The 20,617-nt window shown below is 39.0% G+C and overlaps 1 protein-coding gene and 1 long non-coding RNA gene across 2 annotated transcripts in view; both read right to left on the bottom strand.

The window, feature by feature from the left end:
* The window catches only part of LOC126484225 (ciliogenesis and planar polarity effector 2-like), a 28,190-nt gene extending 10,742 nt beyond the window's left edge, over window positions 1-17,448 (bottom strand). Inside the window, exons 1-2 of the mRNA XM_050107640.1 lie at window positions 17,115-17,448; window positions 2,394-2,659 (exon numbers count right to left, since the gene is read on the bottom strand). Coding sequence (XP_049963597.1) covers window positions 2,394-2,659; window positions 17,115-17,226 — 378 coding nt within the window. The 5' untranslated portion in view covers window positions 17,227-17,448. The remainder of the gene's footprint in view (window positions 1-2,393; window positions 2,660-17,114) is intronic.
* Window positions 17,449-18,873: 1,425 nt separating this feature from the next.
* LOC126483887 (uncharacterized) lies at window positions 18,874-19,523 on the bottom strand. The gene is made up of 3 exons (XR_007587784.1): window positions 19,463-19,523; window positions 19,198-19,304; window positions 18,874-19,045 (listed from the first exon to the last, which is right to left on the bottom strand). It is a non-coding gene; the product is annotated as an uncharacterized LOC126483887 (long non-coding RNA).
* Between the last annotated feature and the right edge of the window lie 1,094 nt (window positions 19,524-20,617).

The raw sequence follows: 20,617 nt of genomic DNA, 5'->3' as shown, positions 1-20,617 counted from the left end.
TACCCTTCAAACTGACATCTGTAATGGAGGGGCTTCACAAGCAGAGATATTCACAGGCATTTCCAGAATGTCTACAGAGACCTGGCAGTGAACAAAAGCATGATGAATCATTGGGCGAGGCATCTGTCATCATAGCAACGACATTGCATCATAGCAACAACATTGCACAAACCCCGATCTCCATAGCACTGGCCGGCTGTGACACCTACAATGTTGGAACATGCAGATACTCTCATTCGAGCTGATCAATGGTTCATAATAAAACACCTTGCTGCTCAACTAGATGTCTCTGTGGGTAAAACTGACACACTCATCCACCAGTTGGAGTACTCAAAATATGTGCACCCAGTGGGTTCTACAATGCTGAATAGAAGACTATAAAGAGCAACGAAGGACCATCTGTGCGGAACTGCTTGTACATTATAAGGCTGATGGTGACAATTTTTTTCGAACATCAACATAGGCAATGAAACATGGATTCATCAGTTCACACCAGAAATTAAACAGCAATCCATGGAGTGACACCACACCACCTCTCCTCCAAGGAAAAAGTTGAAAGCTGCACCCTCAGCTGGAAGTCATAGGGACATTCTTCTGGGATTCTGAAGGGGTTATTCTGTTTGACATCTTCCCTCATGGTTCAACGATCAACTCTGAAGTATTGTGTTACCCTCAGCAAATTGATGAAAATTCACTGTTTTCATTGCCACAAAAATGAAAAAGAACTACTCCTCCTCAATGCAAGACTTCACACAAATCTGCACACCTGCGAGCACCTCACAAAACTTCCTCATCTACCCAACAGGCCAGATCTCACACCTTCTGACTTCCATCTGTTTGGACTTCCACCTGTTTGGACTTCCATCTGTTTGGCCCAACGAAGCAGTAAGTGGATGTTGAGGAGGTTATTGATGCAGCATGATGTTGGCTCTGACATCGATTAGGGCATACAGGTCCTCCCAGAAATGTGGCATAAGGTCATCACAATGAACAGAAATTATGATGAAAACTTGGGTTTTGCAACTAAAAGAGTGGGGAGTAATACGGTGTATTGGAATCGGAAATAAAACAAACCCCCTTTGGGGGAACAAATGCATTGCATTGCTTATTGAACGCCCCTCATATATTGGTCTTTCTGTGTAAATCAATGACCCTCCTGGGAACGTCACATTTCATGTGGAGACATCAAGTATGAGGCAATAACAATGCTGCTCTTGGTCTCAGTCCAGCAACCAGTTCTGCCTCGCCCACATGTCAAATGCCAACAGCTTTCACAGAGCATTCTCAACCCATTACAAGTCCCAGGAAAGTAGGGGTGAATGCTTCCATATCATGTCGTCTGTACTCGACAGTCTAGTCTGTGGCATGTACATTAAACATGTGTAGTCCTGGAAGAGGGCATATTCTGAAACAATCAGCAAAGCAGTGTTAGAGGAACTGTGGTTTATCTGAGAAGGTAAATAATTTCCAGTCCTCCAGTGTTCAGTTATGAGATTCGTGTGTGTTCAGTTATGAGATTCGTATGTCCAAAACAGATGAAACTAACATAAGTGTACAGCCAACTAGACCATGTATATGGTTGTGGAACACTATTTGCAGCAACACCCGATGAACTGTGTGCTCTAAAACACTTGGGCTTTATCCAGGATAGTATTTTACTGTCAGTTTTTCGACAGGTTGTTCCTTAGCCTGCTTTACAGCTTCTATATTCATATTATTGGATGAGGTACAGATATCCATTACCATGGGATCTTAACATTACTTATCCACAATATATAGCAATGGTAGCATCTGAACATTTAATATTCATTTCTACTGATTGATCCATCACAATCAGTCCTATGTCAAATTCAATCCAGTACGTAGTTTTTTCCATTATCTCCATACAAGCACGATCTTCCATGCATGAAATGAAATTCTGGAAGTCCGCAGAATGCCCACATACAACTTCCATAAATTCTTCACTGGACTCAGAACTTTTTGACTCACAAATTTTTTTTGTTGTAGGGGGAGGTGGATGTCGCAACAATTTGTTCTCCAAATCCATAATTTTTCTCATTCTTAGCTATGTGGGCAAGACTGTGGCCACAATAAAATGTGATGTTCTGCTTTCATATAATGGAAGGAATAAAGGTATCTAACTCGAGGGCGGAAGGGGGGGGGGGGAGAGAGAGAGAGAGAGAGAGAGAGAGAGAGAGAGAGAGAGTGAGAGAGTGAGTGAGTGAGTGAGTGAGAGAGAGAGAGAGAGAGAGAGAGAGAGAGAGAGAGAGAGAGAGAAGTCTGCTGCTCAGCAGGGATAAACTCTCCTGCAGTTTCAACTGACACATGAATCTTAAATATTCAGTTCATTGAAATCTTAGTTCCAATAATAAAAAAGTCAATAAACAACATACCGGAAAAATATGTGCATACTTCTTAATGGCATTTTCACCTGCATCCCAAATTTGTAGTTTAAACAATATGATTTTGTCCCATATTTTAACAGGCCAGAATATATTTGATTTCTGTATGCCATGAGTTTCGGTATGAGGTATGCGACATCTGCTTCCTGCCAAACGAGCAACTGTTGCAGTTTTCCCAATTCCACTTTTGCCAGTAACAAATAGTTTGTATGACACCTCCTCAACATTTGATGCTATGCTTGGACGTTCAAGAATTCCTGAAAATGAGAAAATATTGTAAGCCAGAAACATATATGAGTTAAACGGGAAAGTAACCAAACATTTATTTCTGCATGAGAATTATCTAATTATTAAAAAGCAGTTATGGGTATATCTACATCGACATCTATACTCTGCAAACTACCATGAGGTGCATGGCAGACGGTACGTCCCATTGTACCAGTTATTAGGGTATCCCTGTTCCATTCATGAATGGAGAATGGGAAGAATGATTATTTGAATGCCTCTGTGCATGCAGTAATTATTCTAATCTTATCTTCAAGATCCCCATGTGAGTGATACATAGAGGGTTTCAGTATATTCTTAGGGAAATCATACAAAGCCAACTCTTGAAACTTTGTTAACAAACTTTCTCAGGATAGTTTATGTCTACCTTCAAGAGTTTTCCAGTTCAGTTCCTTCGGTACCTCTGTGACACTCTCCCACGGACGACCATTCGTGCTGCCCTTCTCTGTATACATTCAATGCCCCCATTATTTCTATCTGGTACTAGTCCCACAGACTTGGGCAATATTCTAAAACCGGTCACACAATTGATTTGTAAGCAGTCTCCTTTGTAGATTGATTTAAACCGAAGTCTACCACCTGCTTTACCCATAACTGGACTTGTGTGATCATTCCATTTCATATCCCTACAAAATTACACTCAAGTATTTGTACAAGTTGGATGATTCCAACAGTGACTCACTGATATTATAGTCATAGCATACTACGTTTTTTTTCATTTTATGAAGTGAAAAACTTTACATTTCTGAACATTTAAGGCAAGCTGCCAATCTCTTCTTCAATGTGAAATCTTATCAAGATCTGACTGACTGTTTAGCACCTTCTTTCAGATAGGCAACTGCATCACCTGCAAAAAGCCTGATTTTGCTATTAATATTGTCAGCAAGGTCATTAATATACAACATGAACAGTAAGGATTCCAACACACTTCTCTGAGGCACACCAGAAGTTACTTCTACCTCTGATGATGACTCTCCATCCAAGATAACATGATGTGTCCACCCCAACAAAAAGTCCCCAATCCAGTCACAAATTTCACTTGACTCCTCATGTGACCGAATATTTGACAATAAGCGTAGGAGTGGCACTGTGTCAAATGCTTTTCAGACATCAAGAAATACAGCAACTACCTCACTGCCTTGATCCAAAGCTTTTAGTATGTCATTGAGAAAAGTTCATATGATCAATGTTTTCGAAATAAATACTGGTTGGCACTGAGGAGGTCATTCTGTTCAAGATACTTCGTTATGCTTAAGCTCAGAATATGCTCTAAGATTCTACAACAAACTGATGTCAAGGATACTGGACGGTAGTTTTGTGGACCACTTCTTGTATCTTTCTTGTAAACAGGCGTGACCTGCGCCTTTTTCCAAGAACTGGGCACAGTTTTTTGTTTGATGGATAATAGTTAGAAGAGGAGCTAACTCAGCCACAAATTCAGTGCAGAATCTGACAGATTCCATCGGGCTCTAGAACTTTGGTCAATTTTAATGATTTCAGCTGGTTCTTAACACCTCTGACACTAATACTTACTTCAGTCACCTTTTCAGTGGTATGGGGAGTACATTGGGATAATTCTCCTAGGGTTTCATTTGTAAAGCAACATTTGAAAATGGAGTTAAGCATCTCAGCTTTCATTTTGCTACCTCAGTTTCAGCTGCTGTCTCATTCACGAGGGACGGGACACTAACTTTGCCACTAATGGTCTTTACATAGAACCAGATTTTCTTTGGATTCTGTGAAAGATCACTTGACAATACTCTGCTACAGTAGTCACTGAAGGCATCATGCATTGCTCTCTTGACAGCCAAATGCATTTCATTCAGCATCTCTCTACCTGTGGCCCTACACTTTGTTTTACACGTGCTATGCAGTAACCTCTCTTTCTTAATTTCATTCGTTATATTAGATGTTTTGGGAAAGCCTGCAACTGTGTCGTTCATGTTTTAAATAATGAATATATATTTCTTTAGAAGTTTCTTTACAGTGACTGTAAATCATGGAGATTCCCTCCCATCATGAAGCATTTTACTAGGTACATATTTATCCAATGTGTGGTTAACTATTCTTTTAAACTTGAGCCTGAGTTTCTCTACATGCTCCTGCCTTGTGCTGAAAGTTTCAAGTTCCTCACCAAGATGTGACACTACTGATTTATTATCTAGTTTACTGAAAGAAATATATATATATATATATATATATATATATATATATATATATAAAATAAAGGGAAACATTCCACGTAGGAAAAATATATCTAAAAACAAAGAACAAAGATGATGTGACTTACCAAATGAAAGTGCTGGCAGGTCGAGAGACACACAAACAAACACAAACACACACACAAAATTCAAGCTTTCGCAACAAACTGTTGCCTCATCAGGAAAGAGGGAAAGACGAAAGGATGTGGGTTTTAAGGGAGAGGGTAAGGAGTCATCCCAATCCCGGGAGCGGAAAGACTTACCTTAGGGGGGAAAAAAGGACGGGTATACACTCGCGCGCACACACACACACACACATATCCATCCACACATATACAGACGTTTTTAAACGTTGTCTTTAAAAACGTCTGCTTGTGTCTGTGTATGAGTGGATGGATGTGTGTGTTGTGTGTGTGTGTGTGTGTGTGTGTGTGTGTGTGTGTGTGTGTGTGTGTGTGTGTGTGTACCTGTCCTTTTTTCCCCCCTAAGGTAAGTCTTTCCACTCCCGGTCCCGGGATTGGGATGACTCCTTACCCTCTCCCTTAAAACCCACATCCTTTCGTCTTTCCCTCTCCTTCCCTCTTTCCTGATGAGGCAACAGTTTGTTGCGAAAGCTTGAATTTTGTGTGTATGTTTGTGTGTCTCTCGACCTGCCAGCACTTTCATTTGGTAAGTCACATCATCTTTATATATATATAAACAAAGATGAGGTGACTTACCGAACAAAAGCGCTGGCAGGTCGATAGACACACAAACAAACACACACACAAAATTCAAGCTTTCGCAACAAACTGTTGCCTCATCAGGAAAGAGGGAAGGAGAGGGGAAGACGAAAGGAAGTGGGTTTTAAGGGAGAGGGTAAGGAGTCATTCCAATCCCGGGAGCGGAAAGACTTACCTTAGCGGGAAAAAAGGACAGGTATACACTCGCACATATCCATCCACACATACAGACACAAGCAGACATATTTAAAGAGGTCTTTAAATATGTCTGCTTGTGTCTGTATGTGTGGATGGATATGTGCGTGTGTGCGAGTGTATACCTGTCCTTTTTTCCCCCTAAGGTAAGTCTTTCCGCTCCCGGGATTGGAATGACTCCTTACCCTCTCCCTTAAAACCCACTTCCTTTCGTCTTCCCCTCTCCTTCCCTCTTTCCTGATGAGGCAACAGTTTGTTGCGAAAGCTTGAATTTTGTGTGTGTGTTTGTGTGTCTATCGACCTGCCAGCGCTTTTGTTCGGTAAGTCACCTCATCTTTGTTTTTATATATAATTTTTCCCACGTGGAATGTTTCCTTCCATTTTTATATATATATATATATATATTTTCTGGTTTGTTTTAATTGTCCTTTGTATTTTGGTAATCATTGCTGCCACAACCGCATAATGGTCAATGATACCAGTTTCAATGTGGAGGTCCTCAAAGTGATCACGTCTATTTGTTGTCATTAGATATAATATATTTCCATCATGAGTGGTGTATCTAACTATCTGTTCTACATAGTTTTCAGAGAAGGCATTTAGTGAAGTTTCACGGGATGTCTTACACCAAACACTAACAAAACTGTAATTTTCCCAATTAATTGTTTGTTGATTAAAGTCTCCACCAATGATTATAGTATGATTGAGGAACTGGGGTTTCCTCTAAGGTTTCCATTCACATCATGGGTAATTGGAATTCTGAAAACAGTAGCATGCACATTAGTCCAGCCAACATTATTTTACGTTATAATATTCTGTAGTTTTTGTGTTAACCCAAGAGCACAGTACAAATCAGATGGAAATCATCCTAAAAGCTTGTCTGCCTTCTGGCATATGAGTGAACTTAGCTATTCTGTCTGACAGACAGCTCTTTTGTTTAACAATCTGCTTCTGTTGCTGGATCATGGAATGTGTTACACACCAACAAATATACCCCCATAATTAAGGGCTACAAGCTATGACTACCAATCTGAATGAGTCGCAGTATTATGGACACTTGTTCATAGTGTGTGAACTATTTGAGAATCAGAGCTTGTCAGAAGAATTTAGCCACCTCAACTTTGTATTTGTTCAGAATGCTTTGAAGCAAGTCTGTTTTGGATTTCAACTAACACAGATTAAACAAAGTGAACTGCCAAATGAGCTGATAAAGCTAACAATGGTGTTCTTGTAGTTACTGTGGCAGTCTTTTTCCAGAATTGTCAGCCTCCTCAAGAAGCAATGAATCAAATGTCTGTTGTTTCTTGGAATGAGTATAATAATTGCTGGCTCAAATAAAATATGATCTTGGCATAAGGAAACAAGGAATATACAAGATTCTTTGTTGGTGTTAGAAATCTTCCATTGGTCAGATGTGTTTCACAATTAAAGATAGGTGAAGTGAACAACAAGATCAGGTCAGTGAGAAAACCATTATTGTGGTCTTCCATCTAGATACAGGACGTGGCAGAGAGTACAAAGAAATCGGAGATTTTCTCAGTTGTCTTGGCCTACTGTGACTTCACCATTAATAAAGCCACTTGGAAAACATACAGGTAACAAATTTAACAAGACAGATAAGGCTATCAGCTCCATAAAATATGTGAACCAGCACTCATATGCTAACACACTGCTACCTACAGAAGGAATTTGTTACGAATGTACCAATGGGTAGCCAAAGCCAAGACAGCCAAATCAGACACAAACAACTTGCCCCATTTCACTTATCTGTATCTGTACCTGTAGGTAGGTGAATTTACTGCCTTGCACAGCTGGGTGCTTATTTTTCTTTACCATGTGTCTAGATGCCAATTTCTTCCACATTGCACTTGTAGCAAGTTACTATCAAAAATTGATTAGTCATAGAAATTCTTTCTAGTCATACCAGCATCTGAAGACTGCTAAAAGCTGCATCATAGGGGAAGAAAGGTACAGTTTCCACAATAGCACCTATCATCATGCCTGAGGGTTACCAGTATAAAACTATCATTAATTAAACCTTCACAAGATTATAATAACTTTTCAATAAAATGTTACAGGCCTATAGCAATACCCCAATGACCAAGACAAATCTACATTCATACTCTGCAAACCAACAGTCATTATCATCACAAAAGCTGACAGGGTGCCATCCTTTTATTCCACCATTTGTGAGGCCTCAATTTTTGTGAGTAATACATTGGACCAGTAGTGCAGTTCAAACATTGTCGATGGTTTTATGTAGAGTATATAGGAACTGTGTGTTGCTGACATGAATGTTTTTGTACTGTCAAGAAAACTGACTAGTAGATCTACACCTACATTCTGCTAAGCACCATGAAGTTCATGGTAGATGGTGCAGTCAACTGTACCATTTTTAGGGCTTCTTCCTAGTCTATTCACATGTGAAGCATGGGAAGAATGATTGTCTTAATGCCTCTGTAAGCAATTTAATTAGTCAATCTTCTCAGTCCTTACTTAAAACAGGTCCTTTAAACTGTGTAAGTGGGTGTCATGGGACAGTAGTTGTCTTCAGGTATCTCTCAGTTTGGGTTTCTCAGCATCTCTGTGACAGTCATCCAGAGGTCGAACAAACCTGTGGCTATTTGTGCTTATCTTTGCAGAGGATGACAAATTTACTCATATTGCTGAATGAAGTTTAGTTGCAGCACTATCTCAAGCTCTTCCATTCTACTGCACGGAAGTCACAAAAGGTCAGTTTTTCTTCTTTTTATTTATTGGTCCTCTAATCATTCTTGTACAAAACATGCATGGGGTGTACAAAAGGTGTATTATGTAACTGGACACGGCACAATAAGATTTGATGGTTGGTGAACTGAAGTGGTGTAATGGTCTGTTGGAATAATACTAAGTAAATTATTTTCCTCACTACACATTATAGGATACATTAGTAATGCATTTTATTGAGCTAAGGAATCACAATATATTGACAATAGAATAGTAGTGAATAGATATGAGGGTGGTCTTACAACTGCTCTCAGTTCTAACAAACAATGTTTATTCAACATAGTACAATCAAGTACAATCCCTAGAAATAATAGTTTCAGGACATTGTACAAATTATTCTTCTGTGTACACAAGTTTACAAATTACAGACTAAAGATCTGTGTGTAATAATAAATTTTACATTTGTTAATATGGAAATAACAGAGTTACAAATATTTGTATTGTTATTACATCACTTGTGCATTAAGTAAAACTATTTGTTTGACACATATACAAAGCACTTTTCATGAAGAAATCATCTACGAAATAAAATTCATTTTCATTAAAATTCTTTTTAGCTGGTCTTTTAATTTGTTAGCAGGGAAGGCTGAGAGACACTTTGGTAGGGCAATGCCTAGCTTTTGCTCAATATTTGCTAACCACATTTATGGCAAAAATGTTTCCAGACAGTTTACAGGTTAAAGAATCTATATGCATGTCCCAATTGAGATTGTCCTAAATGTGATTGCTAAGGATTTTGTCCATTTTTCACAATGTCATTTCTCATGGATAATTTCAAATTCATATAAAATTCTATTTGTCTCTATGTTAAAATTCATTATTTGAGTTTCCGAAGTACTTACATTTAGATGGCTTTCATTGAAATACTTGGCTATTTGATTGGTTACACTGTTGCGCAGCACCTCCAGACTGTCAATAGCTTTATGTTTGCATACAATTGATATACAGTCTGCATACAATATTCTTTTAGAGTTAGCAAAACAGCACCATGTATCATTAACGTAAATCATGAAAAGAAGCGGTCCCAAGATGGGACCTTTAGGCGCACTATATATGGTATCAGTACTTTTGGATTTAAAAGATCCACTGTTTGTTTTAAGCAAAACAACTTATTTTCTGTTGCTCATATATGTTTTTATTAACTCACGGCCAAATCTTCTAATACCCAGATTCTACTACTTATCAAGTAAAACTGTGATATTAACACAATCAAATGGTTTTTGTACGTCACAAAACACTCCAGTAACACACTCCTTGTTCTCTATTGCAGTTATATTCTGATTTTAAAATATTGGATTGTGTTGACTCAAGAACGTCATTACTCTTTAGTCTAGTCATGCAGGACAAACTGGAAATTTGAGCTGGATACAATGTGTTACACATTCCAAGAAGTATCCTTATAGTGTTATTACATATTGTAGTGCTATTACTTATTAACCCATTAACCGCCATGATTCCCATAGTTTTTGTCCCATCAGTTGGCAGCAGTGTCTTTGTTTTAATGTTGATTAGCTTATAATATTTGACAACAGTCTAACTGAAGTGAGTGACAGAGCAGAATCAAAATATCGCATTTGGTTTCCTCTTGTAAAGTTGACTAAACCATAAATCGGATGGTAAGTCATGTAATATGAATATAATAGATTTTCAATTGTGTTATTTTTGTATTATTTTTATTGTTCCATCAAATGATGTGATCATATTGTAAATTTGTAGGTTACAGTAGCTCACAAATGTTTCTTTGTTCATTTGTTATTAGTAAATATTGTTTTATTACATGTTTTAAAGCGATACCCATTTGGGGATCGTGGCCAATACGAAGTACTTTCATACAATCACAATCGTTGTATCTTATTTTTTTTACATACGGAAAACAGAAAGTTCCTCACACTAGCTGAAGTAGAAGATATGATAAATGATCCTAACTTTCTCACCGAAGATAATTATGATGGTGTGATACGATATTGTAGTAGGACTTCCCCCTGACAATGTGGATCGTGTTTCCAATGCTGAAGAATTTGATGACGACATTTTGGAAGACACTTATCCTAACGATGTTCCTCGTAGGCTGTAAATTCAGTCAAGTGTAATTGCAGTTGCCAATACCTATACAGAACCTCTGGCCAAATAAGACCCTAGTACTTCATGGCCCACACGGTCAAAGAAGTGCGACTTTGAAATGGTTAAAATAGTTTCCGATTGGTAAAAAGTTCAGCCTGATTACAAAAATACATTTGGGCATAACAACAATATAAACGGAGCTATGGAACACGTAACTTCTCTCAAAGGAAAATCAGCAATCAAACTTTTACTTTTTCAGTAGACTGTCTTTGAAAATTTGTAGACTTTTTATGTCTTACAGGTTACCATTCTTTGCCTCAGGAGCAAATGTATTGGTGCGAAGATGAAGACTCAACATCAGAAGTTTCAGAAAACGTTTCTCCAGAAGCAGGCATTTAGAAATAAAGAAAAATTTGCACTTCAGTGACAATTCTAAACTGACAGATAATAATTTGGCAATTGCAGATTTCAAGATACGCCCCCTCATTGACAAAATGGATAAAAATTATATGAAATTTGGTGTTTTTTCAAAAAATATAATCATTGATCAGCAGATGGTCAGATATTACAGGCATCATCATTTCAAAAAATTTGTTCACAGTAAACCCATACGGTTTGGGTTCAAACAGGTGCAGAAACAGGATACTACTTTCATACAGATTTGTACACTGGGAAAAGGAATGATGCCAATGAGGTGCAAGGTTTGGGTGCATCAGTTATAGTAAGCAAAATATCTATGGTGAACAATCACTCTAACCACATTTTCTTTTTAGATAATTTTTCACTAGTTCTGATCTAATGAAAACGTTGTTGTTGTTGTTGTTATTGTTGTTGTGGTCTTCAGTCCCGAGACTGGTTTGATGCAGCTCTCCATGCTACTCTATCCTGTGCAAGCTTCTTCATCTCCCAGTACCTACTGCAGCCTACATCCTTCTGAATCTGCTTAATGTACTCATCTCTTGGTCTCCCTCTATGATTTTTACCCTCCATGCTGCCCTCCAGTACTAAATTGGTGATCCCTTGATGCCTCATAACATGTCCTACCAACTGATCCCTTCTTCTAGTCAAGTTGTGCCACAAACTCCTCCCCAATTCTATTTAATACCTCCTCATTAGTTATGTGATCTACCCATCTAATCTTCTGCATTCTTCTGTAGCACCACATTTTGAAAGCTTCTATTCTCTTCTTGTGTAAACTATTTATCGTCCATGTTTCACTTCCATACATGGCTACACTCCATACAAATACTTTCAGAAACGACTTCCTAACACTTAAATCAGTACTTGATGTTAACAAATTTCTCTTCTTCAGAAACAATGAAAACCTTAACAGACCAAAATGTAGCAGCAATAGGAACAGTTCGATCAAACCGGATAAATAAATGCCCTCTCAAGTCAGATAATAAATTCAGAGAGGAACCTTGTGGAGCTATGGATTACAGATTTGATGTCAAAAACAAAATATTCTGTGCTGTCTGGAAAGATAATAAATGTGTCCGAGTCTTGTCAAACCATCAAGGAATATATCCACAGAAGAAAGTAAATAGATGGTCCAGATTGGAGAAAAAAGATATCAAAATACCCCAGCCTCTCTGCACACATCTCTACAATAAATTCATGTGTGGAATGGATAAACTTGACTGGTATATAAATAAATATAGAATAAAATATGTGGAAGGAAATGGTATTTTCCCATATTCACAAACATAATTGATACTGCAGTAGTGAATGCCTGTGTATTATACTGTCATGCTAACAGCAATATATCCTTTTTAGAGTGCCAGTGAAATAATTGCACAAGGGGGGGGGGGGGGGGGGGGAGGGAGACGTACAGCACATTAACAGGAGAAAGGAAGAACCAGAAGAACAACAAAAGGACAACCAATACTACTATGGACAAACCATGAAAAGAAAACCACGGAGAGAAGCAAGAAACAGGTAAATGGGATAAAAACAAGAGAACAGATGACCGTGGCTGGCTGAAAACGAGAATAAAAAGGAAAAGCCAGCCACTCTGCAGCACATCAAAACATCCACCCTAAAAGCATTAGAGTGGAGAACACAAAGGGACAAAGGACATGCGCTAAAACTTATATAGAACAATAAAACCCTCCATCACATATAAACGTAAAACTAAATTAGCCAATGGGGCATTGTCAACTACAATTAATGGCAACGCGTCCGGTAACTGAAGAGTCCGTTGCAGGACAGCCAAAGGAGGAGAGCTCACCACGATGTGGGCCACTGTCAGCCGGGCGCCGCACCAACACTGAGGTGGGTCATCATGACACAGGAGGTAGCCGTGTGTCACCCAAGCATGGCCAATGTGGAGCTGGCAGAGAACAACAGTGTCCCTGCAAGAGGCCCGCATGGAGGACTGCCACACATTCGTCATCTCCTTAATGGCACGCAGTTTGTTGTGCATGCTGATGTTATGCCATTTTGTCTCCCAAAGCCACAAAACCTTGCGGTGTAGTACTGAACGTAGGTCAGTTGCAGAGAATCTGATCTCCATAAGCGGTTTCTGCATAGTCAGTCTGGCCAACCTGTCAGCAATTTCATTGCCTGGGATTCCAAAAGAGGAGCTCATAGCCACAGAATGTAGGCACTCAAATTTCCCCTTAGCCTCAGCGTAGGTCAGTCGGTCCAGTGTCTTATATGCCATGACTTTCCTCTCTTTCTGTAAAACCCCACACTCTGGCGAGCAAGGTGAATGATGCTCTCCGCAGTTGACGCAGATGAGAGGCAGGGCACATGGAGTACTGGGATGTGATGGACGTCCACAATCTCGACATGTGATGCTGGAAGTACAGCAGGCAGACATATGGCTGAAGATCCAGCACTTAAAGCACTGCATTGGGGGAGGTATATATGGCTTGATGTCACAGCCGTAGACCATCACTTTGACCTTCTTGGGCAATGTGTCATCCTCGAAGGCCAAGATGAAGGCACCAGTGGCAACCTCATTATCCGTTGGATACGCCGGACGAAATGAACACCTCGCTGCTCTAAATTGGCGCGCAGCTCGTCATCAAGCTGTAAAAGGAGGTCCCTGTGCAATATAATACCCTGGACCATATTTAGGCTCTTATGGGGTGTGATGGTAACAGAAACATCCCCCCACTTGTCACAAGCGAGCAATGCCCATGACTGGGCAGAGGATGCTGTTTTCATCAAAACTGACCCAGAGCACATTTTGGACAAGCCCTCCACTTCTCCAAACTTGTTCTCCAAATGCTCCACAAAAAACTAAGGCCTCATGGACATGAAAGATTCCCCGACTCTCGTACCTATGAGGTACTGGGGCAAATAAGCTTCACTGCCATCCTTAGCCTGGCTTTCCTCCCATTATGTGACCAGGGAGGGAAACAATTTGGGGTCATATTTCTTAGCACTGAAGTTAGACTTTGCCCACTTAGAGACTGCTGGCAGCAGACCACCAGCAAGAGATGATGTACTATGCTTCATAGCGTGTCATCCGCCCTGATGCCACCCCCTTCAACCAGGGGACCTCCCAACAGGTGCCACCCAGCCACAGCAAAGGCCACCTAGCATGATGGCCATTGCCAGGAGTTCCGGTGCCCCAGGCTGACAGGCACCTACTCCTTGGCATACATGGGGAGTTAATAGTGCAGGCATCCACAGAGTGATCCCTGTGTAGTCAGGGGGCTACAACCAACAGGGTACATGGCGGCCCTACCACAAAGGACTGGCTACCGGGCTGGATATGAGGTGCAAAGAATTCCATGGTCATCGTCAGCACAGAAAATGACACTGCATAGTTTGGCTAAAGATCTCAATGCACGATGAACATGATGCACCATGTAAGGCGCCCTTCTCCAACTGGCTCGCTCTTCAGGAAAATTTTGAAAAATGGAGGTCAAACCCTACATGGGACCATCACGTAAAGGACAAAACGTGTGTGAGACTCCTTTTAGCTTTTAGTTGCCTCTTACGACAGGCAGAAATACCTCAGGCCTATTCTAGCCCCCAGGCCCGCAGGGGTGTATGGATCAGTGGCATCAATAAGTTTTTTACTTACACAAATGTAAAAAATGAGTTCATATGAAATGTTACTTTTATTTATGTTCAAATAATTACAAATAAACAGAACTGTAAAATATTATCACAAATAAAATTTGTTTCCAATTATTCCTTTTTTTCCATGTCATCTGCCATGATCCCCATTAGGGGCTTTCTGGAAGGGGAAAAAAAGCTGCTACATTTTTGAAAAATGTATTATGTAGATAAATGTGTTATGTCAGGTTCAAATCTGTTACACAAATAAACAGAATTTCTCAGGAAATTAAAAAAAAAAAATGGCAGTTAATGTGAAAATCATTGTAACTGTATGATAAATTTTCGACATGTCTCCTGTAAGCAAACCAAATGTATTGCAAACGTACGCCATGAGATGAATAAAACACTTTTCACAATTCTAGTAAACATAACTTTTCAAACTACCTTAGTAAATGCAGATGAGACTGAGATGGGGCTGTAGTTTTCAATTCTAAATTTATCACCTTTCTTGTTAATTGGGGTAATTGTGCTATCTTTAGTCTACCCAGGTAGTGATGCAGTTACACCAAATTTGCTGCTGTGGCCACAGCTTCAGATATATAACATGTGCACCTTTTTAATGTGTCGATAAACAATTCATCATAGCCTGCTGATTTTTTATTTACCTATGTTTTTTAATTCCTTGCTAGTAGTTGCTGCCAAATATAACCTTTGTTTGACTAGGATGCCCTTGTATCTATATAGGAGATTGTTGAAATGTTCACTGATGGATTTTCCAACAGAAGAAAAGTACTCATTAAAAACATGCAACCCAATATTGGCTTTTGACAATACTCTGTTGTTTATGGTAAGATCAAAAGTCAATTTGTTCCTATAGTTCACAAAGTTATTTATTACTCTCCAAACAGTTAAGCTTGTGTTAGTAGAGTTCCCTAACAATGTGGGTACATATTTACTGTTTCATTCTAATGGCAGATCTTTGTAATACTCATGATAGTTCTTACATTCCACCTTTAGACTATTATTATTGCTATTCTCTAGCACTGCACATTGGAAACGTCCGATTTCTTTTCTTGCCGTTTACACTCCACGACTTAAGCAATCATTATTTTGATTATTTTTTGCCATTATTTACTGGCAAGGTCATTTCTTGACATGAGACATAGAAGCAATAATATAAAGCTGATGCAAATTCACTGAAAGTAATGCAGTTCTTTTCACACCATAGTAAACTTTGTAGCATACTGTCGAGATCTTTAAGACTGGCACCATGAATGGTTCTTTTCGTCACGTATTGTCTGTTTTTGTTACTGGGATGGAGATTTTCAGCTTCTATCAGTACCTGTACAGCATCACGATCAGACATGGCAAGCCCCACAACTGATGCACTGCACACAAAATGATACACATTGTCAATGCAAGACCACCTGTAGTGGATAAGGTTAAATTGATCTAGTATTATCACTACTTATTTCGACCCAGCGTCAATAGACAGCAAGTCAATGTTTATATCTTAAGTTTGTATTATGTTAATACAGCCATTTTTATTGCAGTGTGTCAAAAAGCAGGTCATAAAGAACAACAAAGAAAATATCTAGGCTACCACAGCAAGGCACGTAAAATCCTGTAATAATGAAGTTCTCTTTTCTGCCACATAGTCAATTGCTTGTTGCTCTATTATACCCTCCATGCTGGAAGTACATACATCTGTTATGTTTAGTTACTATTTGTAACAAAGGTTAGTTACACCACCACCACATTTCAGTTTTCTGCTGAAGGCAGAGCAGAAGATCACGAAGAGTGGCTGACATACACTAAGTTAATCTGAGTATGAATGTTCATTTACAACAAAAACATCAGGATTATCAATCCCTGCAGTTATATCCAATTCAGTGGGCTTATTTCTGACACTTTGAAAGTTCTGTTGAATTAATCTGAATGTAAGTTTGGATTGGTAAACACTGGCTGCAGGTGTCACTCTACTGGATGGTTTGTTCTTAAGGCTGTAAAAATTCCTCTGTATGATATTAGTGTCGAGTTTCTACAGCTGGTTTCGGGGTTACAGGCTGTCTAGCAAGCTTTACAAGTTTCCTGGCTTGCTTACAGTGGCTGTTTGTGTGGCATATCCTGTTTGGATGGGTTTTGCCATTCCAAGGCAACGCAATTATTTACGACACTTGGCGTAAACTTTTGTCTGATTTCATTTTTAATTAATTTACTGAGAATCATTTTACCTCTTTTATTCATGGGCATACCATTATCTTGATTAAAAAAACACTCCGTTATACGAGTCCTGACCGCTACTTACAAAATAAGATTTGGTATAATTTACAAGCAAGAACGCAATTCGCAAGCTACCACTCTAAATTAAGAGTTAAAGACGAGCTCTTCGGAAACAGCATTGTAATAAGAATACGTGTATGATTCATTCACTAGACAGGTGCGATAACGAAAATTATTACCAAATGTTTTCCTGCCCGTGGTTTGCGGGTTGTAAAAATGTTGAAGCATTGTCTCTCCTTCTGCCGAGCTGTGCCAGTCTAGTGATATAATATTTCCAACGCTGAGATTCATTTCTTAAAAGTAAAAAGTTTAGCAAACCACTTGACACATGCGCAACAGCTACACGAGCATACAGCACACAACGCTTCTTCAGTCGCGCACTGAGCTACTGACGCACTCGTAAACACAGGACAGTGAGGACACCAATATTGCAAAGTACTATGTAGCTCGAAGTGGTGGGTAGGAAATCGCGTATCTGTTAGAAATCGCAGTGACTGAGAAGTCACAGATATCACAGTAGCACCTTTACAGAATCTAACTGCGATTTCAGTCACAGTTAGCAGTCGCAAGTAGTATTTCACATTCAAAGACGTGAGCCATCTATTGGTCGAATTTAGCACTGCTTTCTGCGATTTCAGTGACAAGTCGCAACTAAGAGTCGCAAGTAGCAACTAAAAAGCGCGGTTAACAGTGGCATCTGTTGGCCAAAGTTCGTACTACGTCCATCTCTGCGGTACGCTATGGAGTCTAACTGCGATTTCCGTGACAAGTCGCAACTAAGAGTCGCAAGTAGCAATTAAAAAGCGCAGTTAGCACTGCCATCTGTTGAGCAAAGTTCATACTACGCTATTCGCTACCGAGTCAAACTGCGATTTCTGTGACAAATCGCAACTAAGAGTCGCAAGTAGCAACTAAAAAGCGCAGTTAACATACTTTTCCTAGTGTCATCTGTTGACCGACGTACGTACTTCGTTATGAGAGCCTTGTGCCTCACGAGATCGATGTGCTGTGTGTGCATATGAAGGGCTTATTTCAATAGTGGTACAAGTCCATTTTTGTTAATTTTGAGATATAGAGTCGTAAAGTTAAATGAGTGCTGAAAAATCTGCAGTTGAGATACCAGAAATATTCAAGCATATGGCTTCTTGCTAGAGATGAACCTTTATTTATGTTTGTTTGGATCACTAATTTCAGAAGCATTATAGACAGAAAAGTGTAGGTAATGGACTTGTACCACTATTGAAACAAGCCCTTCATATTATATGACGACATGCACATTCAGCATCAGTTATGGTTGGTCAAATACTGCTGTGACTCTGAATGTATTATATTAATAAGAAGCAACATTGCCTTTTTCTCCTGAAAATATCAAGTAACGTAACAAATGTGTTTGATTCTGCTTCCAATATGACAGTTTTGGTTAATACTCCACATGCCTACAGGACTTTGCAATGTTAACGCAGCAGAACTCAGACATCTGTATAAGTGTAGAGAAATGAAAACAGTCATATGAATGTCTCACTTTTGTTCCGACACAGTTCAAGACTCGGGAGAAAAGTTTTACACCTGGTGTTCTACATGGCAACTTCACACACAAGAACTTTTTGCCAACACTACTACCACCTACATAAGTAAGCTTTTCCTGTGTCACTTTTAAGTAATGCACTTAAGCTATTCCTGATTTAACTGGAAGATCTGTACTTCCCACTTTCATATCAACAGCCTCAAAATGCATATTGTAGACTTCGGGATATGTTACAGGTCAGTGTCACACCAAGATTGTGGAGAAAGGGGGGGGGGGGGAGCGGCACGTCGGTATCCAACAAGTGTTTACCAATAAATAAGTGGCGGAAAATTACGGGTATAGGACGGCTTAACATGAGGAAAATGAGATTTTTATTATTCACTCAATGTATTTAACATTTATTATTCCTTTAAAATCGCACAACAACTTCAATAAAACACTTTAATCAGTCACACACTTATTTCTAATTATTTCACTTTTAAACTGCAAATCCTCTGAGAGCTGTCTTGAATCTTCACGAGTCTCTCTCAACAGCCTTGATGTGGATAGATATGTACAGCAACCAGTAACCAGTCAGAACTGCGTCTGCAAAAACACAAGGATTATTAAACAATTTTTGCTGTCACTAATTACTAGCAATATAATTGACAGAGTAGATTGCTAATATTTGCTATATCACATTTGCAAGAACGATCTCACTGAAGTAATTAAGTCCATCAAAACGCTTAGAAACTAACCTCTCGTCTGACGAAAACGGTCCAAAGACTGGCAATTTCTTCAGATCTGTTGACAATGATATTTTGAATTATCACTTTACTGAGTGACTGAAATGTAGTTCAGGTACCTATGAACATAACAATATGTTAGAATTCATTTTCTAAACACGAACTATTACGGTACTGTGCGGCTACTTACATATTAATTACACTATTAATATTTTCACAGTTGTTTCTTTAATACAAAATTAAAGCCAACGGAAGAATAAACGTAAAACATACTTACCAATGACAGGTTTGTTGAGATGCAATTTTCTGTGTGGACAGATGTAACTTTTTCAAACGGTGGTACGTCGCAGAAATCGCAGGAGTCACAGAAATCGCAGAAGTAGCAGAAGTCACAGAAATGGCAGAAGTAGCAGAAATCGCAGAAGTAGCAGAAGTCGCGGAAGTAGCAGTGGCGGAGGGATACGCGACTTAGGTTACTTAACTGCGACAAATCACAGTTAAGAATAACAGATACTGAAAAGTAGCATTCACAGAAATCACTGATATCGGAAAACCGCAGTTTAGCCCATCACTAGTAGCTCGTGAAGTCGTAATCATGGAGGTAAAAATAAGAGGAGTTGTCATGACGTCACAAACTTGAAGCCAACCCAAGTCAAGATCCGCCATGTTAGCTACCCCAAAACATTCGCTTCTGGTAGTTTGATTTCGTGTAGTCGTGAAGTGTTTTGATAAAAAATGCCGGCTTGCGTCGCTTACTGGTGTACTAATCGTTCTGATTGTAGTCTAAAGTTTAAACAAATCACATTTCATCCCTAAGTGGACTTATTTAATCGCTATTTTCTTATATATACTTGAAATTCTGATGCACTGTGAAGTAATACAGTATGGTTTTATTTCTGTGATTTGACTTTAGATTTCCTATCAGTCCAATGCGAAGAACTCTCTGGAGGTGAGCAATACACTTGGTTTTCATTGTTTGGTTATTCCCAAGTAACTGAAAAGTCCTGGCAATAAATATCCTGGAAATGTAGACTAATGTTTTAAAATGCGATAATTTAATATAAAAGTAGTGTAACTTCATGTAGTTAATTAAATCTTCAGTAAAATCTGTGGAACACATGTTACAGTGGTTAAATTATGAGTACTTAAGGTTTACATATTTGTTAAAGCAAAGTTCCCTATCAATGTCCAGGCTACATAGATCATTATATTAATCACTGTGTTGTCGTGTTAACCTGTAAATTGCTGTTATTTGCCACACTGAATGTCACTTGGTAGGTACAATTTAAAAACAAAGTAGATGTGTAAACTACGATGGGCCTGACAATCTTAAATTCCGTTCTTTTCCTTCGTAATTTAACAAACCTTTCACTTTGTTGACATGACAGCTGGCTTGTTTATATCGTCCCTGCATACATCTATGGGACACCAA

Source organism: Schistocerca serialis, chromosome 6 (genome assembly GCF_023864345.2).
Source record: "Schistocerca serialis cubense isolate TAMUIC-IGC-003099 chromosome 6, iqSchSeri2.2, whole genome shotgun sequence".
NCBI classification, from domain to species: Eukaryota; Metazoa; Arthropoda; class Insecta; order Orthoptera; family Acrididae; genus Schistocerca; species Schistocerca serialis.
The sequence above is the reverse complement of the archived record's forward strand: the minus strand, read 5'-3'. Positions and strand labels throughout refer to the sequence as shown.